A 19,389-nucleotide genomic window follows, 5' to 3' on the forward strand; every position below is an offset into this window, starting at 1 on the left:
GCCAAATTTTGTTTTAATTGCAGCAGCTTGGTTGTAAGTAGCAGGAGGAATAACTGTTATTATTGCTGTTAGTATAAGACACTAAGGGTGCACATATTGCAGCATTCTGGCAGATCACTGATATTTAAAAAGCCTGACTGAACATGTTTGGATTCTCTTTACTAATGGCCTAAAAACCTATGATTTGTTGTGTTGTTGTGACAAAGGAGACTAATTACGCAGATGAGCCTCCTAAGGGCAGCAGCTAAAAGTAGTAAGATTTGTAAATGTATTGGCTGATCTAAATGCATCAACCATAGATTTTTGACTTTCATGTAAACAATATTTATTTATTTTTGTCTATAAACTTCATCATTCAGTGCTCAGTTGTGGCACTGACACTGTACATTATGACCAATAAATAGAAATCAGTAAATGTCCAACAATAGTTTGATGGAAAGGGAAGAAAAACGACACTTGAGCAGCACAGAGTATAGTGGTAGAGTCTGTGCCTCGTAGGCAGGAGGCTATACTTCTTGATGTAGTCAACTGGGTTCAATTCCCAACCTTGGGAGCTTTGCAGTATATCTTTCTCTAATCTCTTTCTTAGAGTTTCTAGTCTTATCTATGTCGATAAATGCTAATCTTGCTAATCTCCATACACAAGATGAGACACCATCTTGTGGAGAAGATGGTATCTTGTGGATGGGCTTGGGCCCATTTGGTTCCGTCTTTGGCAAAGCCAAGTCTGAAGCATCAACTCTGAGCCATTGGCGAGTTTATCCTCTGATGGCTCCCTTCCCCCCAGCAGTCACTCTTCCACCAGCTCATCCTGCAGCCTGTGACTCTTAATCCCCTCGTGGGGCAGGCAGTAAAGAAAAGAGGGACGGGAGAGAGGGAGAAAGAGAAAAAGAGCAGCAGAGAGGGACAGTGTATGAGACAGGAAGGCCAACGCTTTGGTGTGGTTTTCTGTATGTTATGGTATGCAGGAGAATGAGGACTCCCTGGAGGACTGGGCTGAGAACCTGACGGAGCTGAGCACCATGAAGACGGATCTGTCCCAGTACATCATCGCTGATGATGTCCTGCTGCTGCAGGAGCAGGTGGAGCAGCTGCACAGCCAGTGGGAGGAACTCTGTTTCAAGGTTAGTCAAGTCACTCCTGCCTGAGGAACCATGGATGGACCGAGTGTTCGACCATTAACATCATCCAGTGCTTTGAAAATATATGCTACTTAGGTTTCCCAAGTCTTTCAAGAAAATTAGCCTCAAATACACTTTAAATAATCAATAAACCCTTAAAACATTTAAACTTTGATTGATTAGTGGCCAAGAGATTCGTCAGAAGTGTACAGAAACTTGTAAAAGTTTTTGCGTTAGATTTACTCTGTATGGAAGGAAGTTTAATTTTGGGACATGTTTTTCTGATCATGCCCTGAAAAGAGCAGAAATTTGTGTACAAAAGACAATAGGTATCAGAATTTAAATATTTCTAAGAGAGGTTCTGTGCTTTTAATGTTGCAGCATATTGTAGGCAATGCATCACTACTGCATACAATCTGACCTTGGGTTTAACAGGCACATTGGGTGTTTCAAGTGAGTCTCAGCTAGGCCTGTCGCCGATAAACAAATCAATTAATCGCACGATAAATGAAAGTCATCGACCTAATTTTAATTTATCGACTTTATCGTTTCTTCCGGCCTTTTTCTCTTTCTATTGATGACACTGGATGAAAAAAAGGCTCAACTCCGGTGCTCTCCACTGACCCTTCCCTTCCTCATTTCCTTATAGCCCAGTTCACACTACACGATTTTAGAATTGTCGGCCGATCGTCACCCATTTTCAAAACCTGAGACCACAAACTAGCAGACAAAAAAACGTAGGTGTAACAGGTCCGTTTGGGTTTTACCGTGCAGTGTGTCCCGCCACACGGCAAGAGCAACAGACCACACACGAACTGATTTCTCTCACCGACATTCACATTTCAGACAGAAAATCCTGTAAAAGTCCACAATATCACACGTGAATTTAGTGTAAAATTAATTGCTATATTCCATAAAACATTTCTCAGGAATAATTCAAATGAATTTTAAATTACAGATCAAATTAAAGTTACAGATCAAAGTAAAGTTACAGATCGAAGTAAAGTGCACTTTCAAGTTAAAATCAATTAAACTTAATTGACTTAAGTACTGTTTCAGTAAACAATGAATTGTTTTTTTGTTTTGTTGCACAACTCCAAATAAATGAACCAATTCCAGAGTTCTATAGGCCATGAACAAAATCAATGAAAAGTAACTAAAAGTATCCTAAAAAGGACAAATTTACAAAAATCAGGGCTTATGTTAATACTTTGAGGATATATCTTCTATTCGGCCACAAAATTAACAAAAAAAGAGAATGATCTTTTACTCTATAAGACCATTTCTTTAGTTACAACACATGGATTTTGAGTGGGTGTGTCGCTACCGCATTTCTACTATATAAAAAAACAAAGTACATAAAATAAATGACTTACAGTCGAGTGGTTGCTAGAAAACACACGATATAATTCTTCGGCTGTGTTAATTTGGCTCGATCTAGCAGTATTCTTCAGTGATTTTAGGAAAAGCCAAACACAATCAGTTAGCAACAGCAGCAACAGCAATGGAGGAGATCCGAGTTCACCTCTAACCCAGAACTTAAAGTGTGCTGTCAGTTTGATCTGCCAAAATAAAACACGGGTTGATTATTTTGTGCAGGTTACACTTTCATTGACATTTTTTATTTTTTCCAAAATGTTATTCCTGTCTTTCTGCGGGGAAAAAAAAATTGCTATTTTTGGTCATTTCACATCATGAAGGTCACATGAGTAAGCAAGCACGCATATATTAGGACCTCCTGCACCTTGTTTATCACTGTGGAGTTAGAGTTGAAGACGCTATCATACACCTGCTTCAACAAACCCACCGTCATCTGGACAAAGCAGCCAGCACTATGAGGATCATGTTCTTTGATTTCTCCAGTGCATTTAACACAATTTAACCTGAAGTGCTTTGTCAGAAACTCCAGAAAATACAGGTCGAGGCATCAACAATGACTACCTGACAAACAGACCATAGTTTGTGAGCCTGAAAGACTGTTTGTCTAACCAGGTGGCAAGCAACACAGGAGCACCACGAGACACTGTACTCTCACCATTCCTTTTCACTCAGACTTCCAGCACAAGTCTGACTTCTGTCATCTACAGAAATACTCAGATGACTCTTCAGTTGTCTGGTGTATCAGAGATAAATAAGAGGCTGAGTACATAGCTGGTGGACCACTTTGTGGCAACAGTGGTAGGGGTTTGTCCTACAATCTCCTACCACCTCAGGGGAGATGGTCCCCTGAGGATGTAGATACACTCCGTGGTGCATTAGAAGCCACTGACTGGGAAATATTTTATAAAACCCAAGGAGAGGACATCCACAGCTTAGCTGTGTGCATCTCTGAATACATTAGTTTCTTTGTGAAAACTAATGAAGTTGACACTTCACTCCAGTAGCTTGCAACTAAACTTTATGATTGAATGACTGAATGTAGAGTGAAGCACTTTGGGGTCTTCTGGACTTGATAAGCCCTGTACAGGCCATGGTGTGGAAACAATTATCTCATCATGAATATAAACAAAACAAAGGAGATAATTGTAGATTTCAGGAGAAACAGGGGTTAGATCAAACCTTATTTCCATCATGGGAAAAGAAATGGAAGTGATTGAGGACTATAAAACTTAGGTTTTCATTTGGACAACAGACTGGGCCATAGAGGTGCAACAGTGAAGCATCTATAAGAAGGGACAGAGCAGGATATACTTCTCGAAGTTAAGCTAAGGTATTTGAAGGCTTGTAGCAAGATGCTGCACATCGTCTACAAGTTTATTGTAGAGAGCGTCTTCTCTTCTGCCATCATATGTTGGGGTAACATTTAGTTTCCTTTTGGGATCAATAAAGTATTTTTGACTTTGAAATGAATTTGAATACACTCTGTAAGAAAAGGCAGGTAAACAGTGAGTCCTACAGGTATAGAGGGCCCCCTCTCAATTCTTCAGATTTCCTTCTACCAATGTCTCAGTTGCTCTTGTAATATTGTATACACATGTCAGGTACTACTACTTCTGGCTAGCTGTAGGTCTTTCATTTATTGCTCTTCACCTAAGTTCAGTCCAATAGCAGATAATTTTCAAAAGCTATATTTTTGGTTTGGTAAAGCTCCAGATTCAGATCTGTTAATCACTAAAATAGAAAAACAGAAAATAACCTTTCAAGCAGACATAGAATATCTAATTATCGCTTAAACATGGGAAATATTTTTAGAACTGACCAGGTGAATCACCTACTGGGACCTTCAACATATAAAATAATACAGCTAACACAATATGATAAAAGAAGCAATTCCTACATAAGGGAATACTCAACTTGCTCTTTATATTCTCTTGCTCTTGCTCTTATACTCAACTTGCTCTGGTTATATCTCAGAGACTTTATCTTTTAAGAAGACCTAGTGATCTTAGGGTGTACAACCTCTAGTTAGGTAGAGGTTGTTGAGTTAAAATGTTAAAACTTAACATTCTAACTTGAGTTTTAACTCAACTCAAGTTAAAACAACATTTTAACTCAAGTTTTAACTTTTCATCTCTTCAGCTGGTTTGGTCACATGAGCAGCAGACTGACAGACAATCTTCTAAGAATACTTTCAATGGCAGGTATAACAGCAGGTAAATAGTGGTGAAAACAAAAACAACTCTGTCTCAACTGTTTGCTGAAAGAACATGAAAGACGGCAAGAAATATTTTAGCAGATAGCATACATCCTCTTTATTCATCAGTTTGAACCTCTGAGTTCATGAAAGCATTACTCTGGGAACTAAGAAGATCTATTAGAAGTCATTATTGACAGTGCAATAATTATTCTTACCCAAACTAAATGATAACATTTACCTATAGCGTGCTAAGTGTTTTTGCTCTATTAACAAATTGAAAATGAAGATATATCACAGATTTCAAAAGAAAATAAAAATGGAAAACCGTGGATAATATAGGAAATAGGGCCCCCTTCATTTCCGGAGTGCAATGGCCCCATTTCCAAATAAGGTATGAGACTGACAGTGGTCTGTCCACGCCCCTTTCTGTTTGCTGCAGAGAGGTGTACTTGAACTGAGGTGGGCAGCACGAACACACAGGATGTGATGTGAAAACAGGAAATAAGAAAATAAAAGCTTCTTCACTAAAATAAAATACATTTCATAAACCAAGAAAAACAAATATACATAGATAATGAGGATGGATTTGGGGTGAAATATAATTTTTTTACACACTTGCTACATGAGGATGAAGAAGAGTTAGTGAGTTGAATTCATGAATTCCATTTATTAATACCAAATTACAGTTGGTCAATTTCTTATGCTACCTTTAGGAGTTAGCAGGACAAAATGGCACCCAAAGACAGATAGTAATTCCCTTTGTTAGCCTCTGTCTATGCTCTGCCCTAAATAGGGTGTTCCCTAGTGTGTCATTTCCTTTAACCCTAGCTTTAAAGGCATTTCCTAACATGTCATTTCCTTTAACTTCAGCTTTGCAACTAGCTAAAAGAGAGAAGGAAAAACACAGAATTATTTATTCTCAACAAATGACAGCAGTCCACTTGGCAATGTTTGCTAAATCTGTTGTGGAAACTTTGCCCAAAAATAAATCCAAACTAACCTGTGAATTTTTTTTAAAATGTGTCTTTTGAACAGGTATGACCAACACCTTCATTTGAGCTTCTTGTGATGCTCAAAAGAAAGGTGTTGGTCATACCTGTTCATCAGATAATGGTTGAAAACAAGGAATTTTGCTTACATCTGAATTCCTCATTCATATGTGAGCCCAAACAGGAGTGTCAAAGCATCAAGCCGTCACACTTTCACAGAGTGTCGAAAATATGATTCCTTGCCGCTTTTGGTTTGTAGAAGTTCTCTAATAAGACCTGTGTAGGTAAAATGAAGAATGCCTATAATCTGTAACTTTGTCACGCAATGGCTTTTCAGATACAGAAAAAGAATTCAGATAAATCCTGAAACTGGTCCTTCTACCCATATTTTAGAATATGCATTAAGTCATGAAGCCTGTTTCCTTTCTACCCTGTGGTAGGTGTCCCTGCGCAAACAGGAGATTGCTGACCGTCTCAATGCGTGGATAATCTTCAATGAGAAGAACAAAGAGCTGTGTGAGTGGCTCACACAGATGGAGAACAAGGCGGCTCACAACTCTGACCTTAACATTGAAGTGGAAAAACTAAAGAAGGTGAGAGGCTTCACCAAAAACACATTCACAGTCAATACTGTGAATGTATAAACCTAAATTAGTGATCATTACTAAAGCCACACACATTAAGTGATTGAGCTGGGAAAATCAAACCCTAAACAAATTAGGCTCGGTTTCCAAGATAATCCATTACTAAAACACTCAAGGTTTCATGACTAATGTTTACGAATAACTGACTGAACCATTATACCATACCATACCATACCATACCAACTTTATTTATAAAGCACTTTAAAACAACCACAGCTGATACAAAGTGCTGTACATCAAAACACAACATAACAATGAAAAACATAAAATAAAAACTTACAATTTAAAAACAAAACATACAATTTAAAACTAGATCCCGCTAGAGTTGAAAGCCAAATAAAATAGATGGGTTTTAAGACGAGCTTTAAAAGTGGACAGTGAAGGGGCCTCCCTGGCCTGCAAAGGTAAGTTGTTCCATAATTTGGGGCCCATGACAGAGAAAGCTCTGTCCCCTCTGAGCTTCCTTCTTGATCTCGGTACCTCCAAAAGCAGCTGATCTGCGGACCTAAGAGACCGATAAGGTATGTATGGGTGAAGAAGCTCAGAGAGGTAAGCCGGGGCAAGATTATGTAGTGATTTAAAAACAAACATAAGAATTTTAAAATGAATCCTAAAATATACCGGCAGCCAGTGAAGTGAGGCCAGGACAGGGGTCACGTGTTCCCTCTTTCGAGTTCCTGTCAGCAGTCGTGCAGCAGCATTCTGTACTAGCTGCAGACGTGAGAGCAGCGACTGACTAACTCCCAGATAAAGTGCGTTACAGTAATCCAATCGAGTTGAAATAAAAGCATGGATCACTGTTTCAAAATGCTGCCTGGAAAGAAAATTTATTCATGTTTTATCAGTATTTGTTTCTCATATTTATCAGTAGTCGTTTCTCATGTTTATTAGTTATTCTTGTAATCTTGGTCATACTAGTATTGTATTGCTGTTAACATAATTTGTCTAAAAGAATTAAATGACAGAAAAAGACATTCAAAACGACTCGACTACACTCACGTGGTTCTCTCATGCTGCTCCTATCTGAGGGGAGGCGACTGCTCAGAGGGGAGTTCCGCTTTGGAATTCCCAAAGACACCAGGGGATCTATGGGTGGAGCACCTGGCATCTGTGGAGCATGGCTGTCTTGGGGTAGTGTCTTGTGTCTCACATCCTGAGGCAGCTGCTGCCTTTCAGACTCAAGTCCATCTCTTCTTTGCTGCTCTTGCCTGATGTATTGCTGACCTTATACTGCCCTTGCCATTCGCGGAACTATCCCTTCCCTGGTGACAAACTTGCTTATGTACACCCTTTACATTAGCTTACTTATTTCTACACTTACGCTCGCCCACCACCCCCCTACACATACTGTACATGCACATTTTGAATGCCCAAGCAAAGTCCAGAGATAAATCCAACTGAGAATCTGTTGCAGGACTTAAAACACTATGGATCAGAGATGAATGGGTTGGAACTGTGTAATATACAGTTTCTGCTCAGATGAGGCTGTAAAGTCTGGACTGCTTTGTACTGGTGGGGTTGTGGTATGAAGAAAGGTATCAATTTCCTCTCAAACTCTTAGTTATAAAACAATTGGTTTTGTTTGAGCAACAACCAATGTTTGGTGTTTTGGTCATGGTCATTTCTATTTTTTGTGGTGCCGGTGGAAGGAACTGGAACGAGGGTGCCAGTTGAATTTTGTTATTGCTTGCAGCGGTATGGCTTGATACAACTTTGTCACTTTTTGTATAAAAGCACAGTGCTCCTTTCCTCCCCACCTCTTTGACCCCACGCCTACCCAGTAGCTAGTCAGGAGTTGGAGTAAGAGGCGTTGCCATGGCTATCATTGAGTGGCAACCGGGCATTTATTAATAGCATTATTCAGCTTTACAAATGTGTGATTTGTTTGCATTGAGGACATAGAGAGAAAGGCATCTGCTCTGAATATTGGTGAAGGTATGGTGTTGAACGGTTGACTGAGTGAGTCTAGCTGCAGTGCTGAGGAAACGGGAGAAGTTAATGGCTAATGGCAACAATGTTGCCATAAACATCTCCAACAACATAGAAAAAGAGTCGATAGATATATTACTAATTGTTGTTTTGATAAAGTAACTAGAGTAGTCTAAAAAATTAATAAATATAGCAACAAAATGAATAAATTGACAACCGTGCTTCTTTCATCCTGATCACAACCCTGCTCACTCTCTTTACTCATTCCCACGCTTGATTGTGTCTCTTGACTCCGCCCACTTTTCTGAAATTTTTTAAAATTTGCCAGGGAGGTGCTTAGCTTACAAACGTGGGTTATTTACACTTTAACCATTTTCAGTAGTCTCTCCATGATATACAGCCTGTCCATAAAGACTCTAAGGAAACTTAACAAGTGGAGCAAACAAAAAGAAATCATAAGTCTCCTCAGTATGAGCAGCATCTGAAAGACTCTTCATTATTAGATACACAGGTCTAGGACAGGCCTAGTGTGTGACCATTTTTTTGGATTTCACTTCTTTTCTTCATCCACTTCTTTGTTTTTTAATCAGGATTGTATGGAGGAGATCAACCTGTTCAGTGAAAATAAGACACACCTGAAGCAGCTTGGAGAACAGCTTATCACAGCTAGCAACAAGGCCAAGGAGACAGAGATCAACGATAAGCTGAAGGATGTCAACGACCGCTGGCAGCATCTGTTTGACCACATAGAGGCTAGGTAGGAACAAAATGAAATGATGATGGAAGGAAAATACTGATGGTCATATCTCAATGAAGCAGAAGCCGTTCATTTTGACATCTAATTGTAACTGTAGTTATGACTGGAGAGTGAGAGGATGTCTCTACTGTAAAAAGCTACAGTAATGTAATGTAACAACTGCTGCTGATGTTGTTCCACACTGGTCATACAACAGTTATAACTGGGTAAAGTGAGCAGGGGTTGCCTCTTTATGACTCTCACTGTGTTTAACAAGCCAAACATTATCTGTTGCTCAGTCATATCCCAGACATTAATTTACTGCTGATGTTGAGCTTCATCAGTGTTATATTGGAGCACAGCTGTTACTCTGCAGCAAAGTACCTGCAAATATTAAAATAAAAACATTTTTTGATAGAGATGAAACAGGTCAGCACTGGGTCAAAATTGATGTTCCAACTAACGCTTCATATATTTTTACATGGCAAAACACAGAAGGGTTTATTGAGTCATCAGCACTGTAGTGAGCTCAGTCATGTGCATACTACAGTGAGGACGGTTGTTGCACTCTCAGGAGGGGTACAATATACATACAAACTCAGTCACTGATGTAGCACTGTGTTATCAGAGTGCTCCGGAACCAGAGCTGAACCTCAAATTAGAATATTTGGTTTTCCACACTGATAAAGGAGTACCACAGCTGTGTCTCTCCACAACATGGTCAGGATTGGTCACCTGCAATCAGAATTGTATTATGTGTGCTCCAATGGGCCTCTGCTGATACAACATTTTACACATTTTATAACTGTGTGTTATAAAATACATAAATTCTCACAGGAGAAGACAGATGAGACATTTGTGGTTAAACTATCACCATATTGTGACAGTTTGCTGTCATGATCTCTGAAAAGATCTTTTCCAACTGAGCTGCTATTGCCTTCTGAAGAAACTCACTATTCCCCACCAAGAACATCTAGGAGAAGGGTCTTAATGTTGTCACTCAACCTCATGTGCTCACCGCTAGATGTGTTAATAGCAGATAGATGACATCGTTACAAGAAAATGCTAACAAGCCCAGCATTGACAACAGGATCTTCTGACAGGGAAATGTGTAGCAGAAGCAGAGATCAAGGGGGAGGGGAAGGAGATGAGCAATGACTGACAACACTTAGACCTGCCGCCAGGCTCTGATTGGTTATATCTAGATAGCACACACTAGAAGAAGGCAGAGGAGTTCAATTTTGTCAAAGATTATCTGTCTCATACCATACTGTTATGACATTGTGATAGTTTCAACAAATATTATGAAAGTTACATCTTGTTCCTCACAGTGGTGCAGTTGGTAGCACTGTTGCCTTGCAGCAAGAAGGTCCTGGGTCCTGATAATAACCTAAACAGCATTAACAGAAAACATATCCCGGCCTGGGATCTTTCTGCATGGAGTTTGCATGTTCTCCCTGTGCATGCATGGTTTTTCTCTCCGAGTACTCCGGGTTCCTCCCACAGTCCAAAAACATGACTGTTAGGTTAATTGGTCTTTCTAAATTCTCCTTAGGTGTGAGTGTGTGTGTGCATGGTTGTTTGTCCTGTGTGTCTCTGTGTTGCCCAAAATGTGTCACTGGAGATAGGCACCAGCACCCCTTCTGATCTCACTAGGGAAAAGGGTTTAAGAAAATGGATGGATGAAGTTACATCCTTTACATCAAGGCTAAACACTAGTTAGTTGTGTATTTGCTTGATGATTTGATGATGGAATTTGATAAAATGTAATTGTTTCATAATTGGTGATTTTATGATATTTTTATGAGGTAAAGCACTTTGAACTGCATTGTTGCTGAAATGTGCTATACAAATATACTTGACTTGTTTTGCCTGTATGTTTTAGATTTTGCCTTTGTTCATCACACCAAAATCAAATGAATGTGTCGTTAGCTTGTTCCTGGAGTGCTGAAGAGCTAATTTAGCCATATGAATCTGCTGGAATGCAGCTAAAATATCCAGGATGTCAGCAAAAACAGAAAACAGTTGTTTTTACTTATTTATAACCTAAATATGTTTCATCTGTATAATTTTATTCCTTAATTTATTTTCTGGATCCCAGGATCTCAAGACCCCATACTCATTGATCTATGACCCCAATTAGGCTCCTGACCCCATCTTTATGAAACAGTGACCTACAGCATTTGATAATGTTTGTCATTTTCAAACGAAACTCAGCTCAGGATCTGGGACTGGGTAGTGAAGGGGCAAAAACCCACTAAGCTGATAAATCTAGGGATTGTCAGTCCACATTAGTCTACTCAAGCTGCTTAACCAGAGCAGAAAACCATTTGCGTATAGCCAACGTTTTCCTACTGTAAACATTTTCCATTTTGTGGGCCTTTTGGGAGCTACATTACCTTCCAAAGGTATTAAAGCCTTTATTGGTTTTCACATTTTCTCACATTAGAACCACAAAACTTGGGTGAACTTTGTCTGGATGTTATGTGATAAACCACAGGCTATAGGGTGATCCTCCAGCAGCAAGGTAAACCTTCACCCCTGTCGGAAGTCTCCTGCAGAATCTAGCAGGATTTCTTCCAGAAAACATGTCACCAACATGTTTCAGTTATGGGAGATTGTTGAGTGAGATGTGGCATTTTAAATTTACACAGCTGCATCAGCTAATTGCTCTAATTCAACATATCTATTGACTGTCTCTTGAGCTTGTTTTTACTTCAAAGTAGAAGTTTGGTTAAAGTGGGTTTTAACTGTTGCTCTAAGAACAACTTAATGTTTTGAAGATGGTTTTGTAAAACCATCTTTCAAACATGTATCTCTGTCACCTGATTTACTCATTTAAACCTTCTTTTTAAAGCTCTAGTTAAGCAACCTCATTAGTGGACGGCTCAATCTAACTGACCCCATCTTTACGAAACAGTAAAGATGGGTCACGCTTTGCCTCAAGGAAGGATTGGAGGGAAAATGGGAATGGATTGATGGATAGAAAACATGTCTGTAAAAACATTCATGTTGCTAGAACCAAAATCTCATAGCCAAACAATCATCCAGATATCATAACAATGATTGCTATGACAATCAACCATGTGAGATGTTGAAAGGAGCTGAGAGGTAGCGTCTTTCTATCTTGTTAAAGATAAACAGCTACATGTCATGATTTGCCAAACATCCGCACCATGTGCCTCTAATTTAAACAAAGAGTAAAGTGGATGGTGAACCCCTCTCTGCCCCTGAGGATAGGGGACCTCTTGGTACAATGCTTTGTGTCAGCAAAAGCCAGCTGTTTTACTGGGTGATAAAGCACTGGGTTTGGTTTAGAGGGATAAAGGCAAATACTGGGGCAGTGTCAACGCTACTAATCCCTCTGCAAATCAGACCTCAGCAGTCATCCCACTGAACCAAGTGAAGCAAGCTGCAGACAAAAACAGGGATGACGTAGGCATGGCTGACTGAATCAGCTCCACCTGAAAACTCCAACCCTGTTTATCCAAACATGTGACACAAGACTGCTGGAAACTGACCAGCAACACTAAGTACCATCTCTTTGCAGCTCTATCAACATTTCACTATATCAATAATCCAGGGCAGGGGTGTCGAACTCCAGTCCTCAAGGGCCACTATCCTGCAGTTTTTAGATGTGCCACAGGTACAAAACACTGGAATAAAATGGGTTAATTGCCTCCTTCTTGTGTAGATAGAGCTTTGCTAATGACCTAATTATTCTATTCAGGTGTGGTGCAGCAGAGGCACATCTAAAAGTTGCAGGGCAGTGGCCCTCCAGAACTGGAGTTTGATACCTGTGATCCAGGGAAATATGTTGTCCACGGCTTCAGGGTTTACAAATAGTACCTGGTGGTTGAGCTTGTGGAGTTAACAAGCTCTAAACATGTACTGGATGCCCCCTTCACATGGATTCCCCATCTGTGGGGAGGGTTGTTATGGTTGGATGCTCTTGAAGCCTTTCGCAGGTGAGGACAGGGATCTGGACAGGCTTCTTCCAAGCATAACAATCTGGGTCCGTAAGCATTTATTCCTTTGCTTTTTTTATATATACTTTATTTTTATTCATTTTTAAACATGCAAGTACATACAATCAAACATGAGGGCTAGGGCAAGTAGCAATCAGTCACACTGATGAACATTACAATTTTACAGACATTTCACTGTATGGAGTCACAAAAAGTAAACAAAGAGGAAAACTCTCAGGTGTCTGTCCGAGTGATGTGGAGTCACAAAAATTAACTGTTACACACCTTTGGCAATAAAATAATCCCATTTTCCCCATTTCCCTTTCTCCTTCTTGAGCCGTATTGTAAAAGTCAACATTTCCATATTGTGGATCACGTTTATAATGTTCACAAGAAGCTTCAGAGTAGGGGTCTAGGTTGGAGCCAACACTTAGTAATCGCTTTCTTGCTTGCAATCAGAAATATCTTCAACAAGTATGTGTCCCCATTACTAAATCCCTCAGGAAGTATTCCAAGGTACATAGCAGGTAATGAAAAGACTAAAGTTATACCCAGAATTTCATAGATTACTTGATTAACGTCCTCCCAGAAGGTCTTTTACATTTTTTTTCAGTTTCCTCACTTAAAATTTTGTGAATCTCCTGCCTCATTTGTTAATAGAATGCAGCTGCTCCAATCTTTTTAAATTTTCTTGCAAGTCCGTTAGTTTTTTCGCTCTAATCTTATTCAAATTAGCACATTTTGCAATTATTTTACCCCAATATATGTTTTAGCCGCATCCCACAGAATTGTAGGGCTAACTGTTCCATTATCATTAAGTATCTCCTCGTTAGTATAGTGGTGAGTATCCTCGCCTGTCACGCGGGAGCACTGGGTTCGATTCCCCGATGGGGAGTGAAGTTTGTTTCAGGTCCCTCTTGAAAATGAGATCTAGATCTCAACGGGGTTTACCTTATTAAATAGAGGAATTTATAAATTCTAAGTAATTTTTAAACTCCTCTTTCATTTACGTTTTGAATGCAGTACCATTTAATAAACATGTGTTGAGCCTCCATATAGTGTTTTTAGGATTTCTAATTACCGTATTTTCTGCACTATAAGGCGCACCTAAAAACCTTCAATTTTCTCAAAAGCCGAGAGTGCGCCTTATAATCCGGTGCGCCTTATACTGTATATGGACCAATATTGAGCCACAACAGGTCTCGCAACTATGGTAAGCAGCCGCCGACTTCATTTTCCCCCGTAGAAGAAGAAGCACGCGGTGCACGCTGGGTTTTGTGTAAAGACCCCAAAATGGCTCCTATTAAGGGATATGCTTACGATGCAGAGTTTAAGCTCAAGGCAATCAGTCACGCAGTAGAACACGGGAATAGAGCAGCAGCGAGAGAATTTAACATGAACGAATCAATGATGCGGAAGTGGATATATATTGTGATTGCGCAAACGTTTGATTTACCGTAACAGTATCAGACTGTTTTTTACGTGTTTATTGAATCGAGGAAAAGTTCCCCTCCACTCTATGCTATACCTTGCTGTTGTTAAAAGATAAACTGTGTCACGAAAAAACCACGTCACTTACTTTACCTTGGGGAAAATAATAAAGCAGCTATTTATTAATTTTGGGAATGAACAGAGTTTTCAGAACGCTGGTTTGTAATCTATTAATAAAGTTTGACTGACCTGACTGTTTTGTTAACATTCCCTTTAGTTCCATCTAATGGATGCATAACGTAACCCCAGCCTCTACTGTAGCATCTATTCTATGCGCCTTATAATGCGGTGTGCCTTATATATGAAAAAAGTTTTAAAATAGGCCATTCATTGAAGGTGCGCCTTATAGTGCGGAAAATACGGTAAGTTAGTTTTCATATATAAACCGGAGTGATCAGAAATGTCTCAATATCCATTGGGTGGGTGGCGCCTGGGAACCCCTCGCTTTTTTTAGCAGGAAACTCCGGGATGCCAAAAAAAATATAGCACCTTTGATAGGGAACTGCTTCCCACTTTTCTGGCAACACGCCATTTCCGCTTCATGTTGGAGGGCAGAGATTTTACTGCTTTTATTGACCACAAGCCTCTCACTTTTGCTATGGCAAAAATTTCTGAACCGTGGTCGGCTCAGCAACAACAGCATTTGTCTACAATTTCAGAGTTCACCACAGACATTCAGCATGTGGCTGGCAAGAATAATCTGGTGGCTGACTGTCTGTCCAGAGCAAAGGTTGCTTCTGTGATTTTATTTGTGAACTACCTCGCCATGGCCACAGACCAGGATATTCTGACCTTTAAAGCAGCTGAATCCAGTTTGCATTTAGAGGAGGTCTCCAACTCTTCTTTGCGATGTCTTGACTGGCAAACCTTGGCCTTTGGTCCCTACTAGTTGGCGTCGGCGGGTTTTTGATGCAGTTTATTCCCTTTCACACCTGGACGTTAAAGCTTCTGTTAAACTGGTAGGGGCAAAGTTTGTGTGGCCGGGACTCTGTAAAGATGTACGGACATGGACGGCTTCCTGTTTGGCTTGCCAGCATGCAAAGGTGCAACGGCACCCTAAGGCTCCACTGGAGCACTTTCCTGTTCCGCCACAGAAGTTTGAACATGTGCATGTGGACTTAGTGGGGCCTCTTCCACTTTCCAGAGGTTTTACCTATCTCCTGACGATAGGACAGAACTACTTGGTGGCCAGAGGCAGTTCTGCTGTCATCAACCACTTCGGTTGATGTGACAAATGTTGATGTGGCATTTGTCTCCTCCTGGGTGTCCTGGTTTGGTGTGCCATTGGACTTGACCTCTGACAGAGGTCCCCAGTTCACTTCAGAGTTGTGGCTCAGCCACCTCGCCGTGGTCGTCCCCCAGTTTCTTTACCCACTCTTCCGGGTCCTTCCCTTACGTCTGGTTTGTCCCCCTTAGGTGGACAGTTTGGTAGCAGTTGATCTGGAGAGTCTTTATCAATTCCAACCCCTGTTCCTGTGAAAAGAAGCCGTGGTGGCCGACTTAAACTCCCTACTTGTTACCGTTGGGTAGTTTAATTGTTTTGTCTCTGCTGTTTAGTTTTTCCTTGTGTGTTTGTGATGTTGTTTCACGTGTTATGTGTTTTTGTGTTTGTGACATTCTGTGTGTTCAGGGGGGGCCCTGTGTAGCCATAGGCGTAAATCCCAGTGGTTCCGGGGGGTCCGGACCCCCCCAATCTTGGAAAAATCTAGAATTACCCCCTCCAATAAAAAATTTACTGAAGAAACGTTTGCATTTAATAATATCAATATGAAAAGACAAAAGAAACAAATAAACTAAATCTTCCATTTATCGCAGAAAAAATAAGAATACATTTTTAGGTCCCCCCACCATTGTTAGAACAATGGTTCAGTCCAACTTGAAGGAGGAGCAACAGCAGCTCAACGCACAGGCTCTATCAGAGCCGCTGAAGTGAAGAGTTAGCTGTTAGCTGTGGCTCTGCAGCACAAACAAAAAACCCTCCAGTAAGTAAATACTTAAAGCAAAAGACATGTAATACTTTTTATTTACTTTCATTGCTCAATAGGAAGAAACACATTTACAATAAAAATCTGACTGCAGTTTGTTATTTCATTACTTCGGCTGAATCTTCATGAGCTGCCTCATTAGAAAAACTGCTACACTGCTTTCATAGACTTACGTTTTTTTGTCAAAGGTAGCAAACATCTCATTCATATTTAACTCTTTAACTTTTAGTTAATTAGAAGAGTTTGAAACTACAGTAGAGGTCGAAGGTCCGACAGCTCTGTGTGTGGGAGTCGAGAACAGAAGAGAGAACAGATAGCAAAAAGAGAAAGCTGTGCTTTCATTTCTCACTGTCTTCAATGTAGAGCCTTTTAAACCACAAAATAAAATCTGAATATTTTTCTATATAAACTCTGGTGCTTTAAGAGTTACGTTTAAGTTATAATGCCCCCCGATATTCATTTCTATACCTGCTGGTTCTCAGTCATCCAGGACATGACAATTCAATCTGGAGAGACTCAGACGGAGATAAGAAGACAATTAGAAGAGTTTATTGACAAATAGAATTTAAAGTCTTTGGCGCTCGGGCCCCGGCTGGGGATAACGGTTATCGCAGCGTTAGCGATAGGCTTCAGATGAGCATCCCCGATGCTGTTAGGAACGTCATCCCCCCAGGGCCCGGCACTGGTGGTGGAGGTTGAAGAAGGGTGCGGGCCTCAGGACCGGGCGAATGGAGGAGAAGGGGTGGTGGTGGGTTGAGCTCGGCTGGAGAGCGAAGGACACCATGAATGAAGGTCCTTATCAGCTGGGACTTGGTCGATGATTGGACGTGACGTGGCTTGGTCCGGCGTTGATAGGTCGACGATTGTGGGCAGGTCGCTTCAATTAACGGGTCCCGGTGGGGATAAAAGAGTCTTCCAGTTTGAATTTGCGCCTAGGCTTCATAACTAAAAAAGGCTTAAAAATAAAGCAACTTAAGTTATAATTTAAATAGTCCATGACTTGTATTGGGAGCCATTACAATAAATCAATGTTTATGAGGAATTTTATTAAGAGCAGTTACTCATTAAAGCTTTTTTTATTTAGAACCTTAAATTTTTGTAAAGGTGTAGCAGATATGAGATCAATGAGACTGAACAAAACTCATATCTAAGCAACATTTAAATTTTAGTTTACTTCTCAACAGTTTGCTTACTTAGAAAGACATGTTTGATGTGCATTACTAGTCATTTTTGGTCCTGCAAATTGAATGTGGTTTAAAAACTCTTTAAACCACATTTTACATTACATTTAACTGTAACTTTGCTGACCCCCCCAAAATTGGTCTTAAGAAATTTTCCTGTTTATGGTTCCCCCAATAATGAGATGGGATTTACGCCCTTGTGTGCGGCATATACAACGTATATATTTCACACCCGAATGTATACATTTACTGTGAAGGGGAGAAGGTGAGATGAGAAGACACCAAGGTTTGTACTTCATTCTATTTTTGGTTTTGATTGGAAGACATTGAGACTCAAATTATATTTTCATCTTTTTCTTCTGATTTCCACAACCTGGTATAAATTCAATTTTAGCTATTGGAGTAACGCTTAAGAGAAATTTATTTAATCAAAGGATGTCATGAATGTGTGGAGCACAATTGCAGTTTTCTGGCCGATGCCTGGTTACGGATCTTTGAAAGCCTGACCTGCTGGTTTTTATTTGGGCTGATATGAATTTTTTTTGTCTGAAATGTCGCGAAATATAGCAAAAAAGTCACTGAGTTGCTAACACTGGAGTGAATATTGTCAACTCCAAACATGCAGACCTGACCTGGTGGACTGGTTTGTCAGTCAAACCTTTTCCTGCAGAGGAGAAGAGGACAGAGGCCGATTTTTAAACTTTTGCTGACGAAGGTAAAATTATGGGATAAGATGGGCTTCACGTGTAAGTATCAGCCAATCACGATCCCCCAAAATTAAGGAAATCGGCGCCCAGAAATCAACTTATCGATAAATCAGTTGGCCAATAAATGTATCCTATATTATACATATATATAATGTAAACAGTACTGTCAGAAATGCAATAAGTTTATAGCAGGTGTGTGAATAGAATAGAATAGAATTCAACTTTATTGTCATTGCACTGTCACAAGTACAAGCAACGAGATGTAGTTTGCATCTATCCAGAAGTGCTCTACGAGATATAAATATTTATTTACAGATGTACAAGACTTTGTATGTATGGACTATAAGGGGTTATAGCAAAGAGATATAGATATTGTGTATAAATATAAATATGGGAGCTATATGCACATATTATACAGAATATACAAGAATGTTAGGGAATGGATTATATATGTATATAATATAATACAAGACAAATAATGGCATATAAAATTTACAGGTTGTATGTGTGTGTGAAGAAAACAGTCCGTGATGTGTGTGTGTGAGGATAGTCCATGTGTTATTGTTGTATGAGAGGATAGGGGAGTACAGTCCTTATAGTTCATGTTTTATGTCAGGAGGCATTCAAAAGCGTGACAGCTGTGGGAAAGAAGCTATTCCGGTGCCTGGTGGTTCTGGTCTGTAGGCTTCTGTAACGCCTCCCAGAGGGCAGGAGGGAAAAGAGTGTGTGTGCTGGGTGAGTGGAGTCCTTTGTGATTTTCCTGGCCCTTTTCAAACACCGCTTCCTGTAGATGTCCTTGATGGCAGGGAGCGGTGCCCCGGCGATATACTGGGCAGTTTTCACCACCCTCTGCAGCGCCTGCCGGTCGGAGACAGAGCAGTTCCCGTACCAAGCTGTAATACAGTTGGTGAGGATACTCTCAATGGTACAGCGGTAGAAGTTCATGAGGATCTCTGAGGACAGGTGGTTCTTCCTCAGGGTCCTCATGAAGAAGAGGCGCTGATGCGCCTTCTTAATGAGTTTGGAGCAGCCGATTGTCCAAGTCAGGTCCTCGGAGATGT

At 40.3% G+C, this 19,389-nt stretch overlaps 1 protein-coding gene across 2 annotated transcripts in view; it reads left to right on the top strand.

Moving 5' to 3' along the window:
• The first annotated feature begins 887 nt into the window (after positions 1-887).
• Positions 888-19,389, top strand: part of syne2 (spectrin repeat containing nuclear envelope protein 2) — an 82,566-nt gene continuing 64,064 nt past the window's right edge. For both annotated transcript variants that reach the window (XM_023353279.1, XM_023353280.1), the window contains exon 1: positions 888-1,124. In XM_023353279.1, the coding sequence (XP_023209047.1) occupies positions 1,057-1,124 (68 nt within the window). In that variant the 5' untranslated portion in view covers positions 888-1,056. The remainder of the gene's footprint in view (positions 1,125-19,389) is intronic.

This window comes from Xiphophorus maculatus, chromosome 19, assembly GCF_002775205.1.
Source record: "Xiphophorus maculatus strain JP 163 A chromosome 19, X_maculatus-5.0-male, whole genome shotgun sequence".
NCBI lineage: Eukaryota > Metazoa > Chordata > Actinopteri > Cyprinodontiformes > Poeciliidae > Xiphophorus > Xiphophorus maculatus.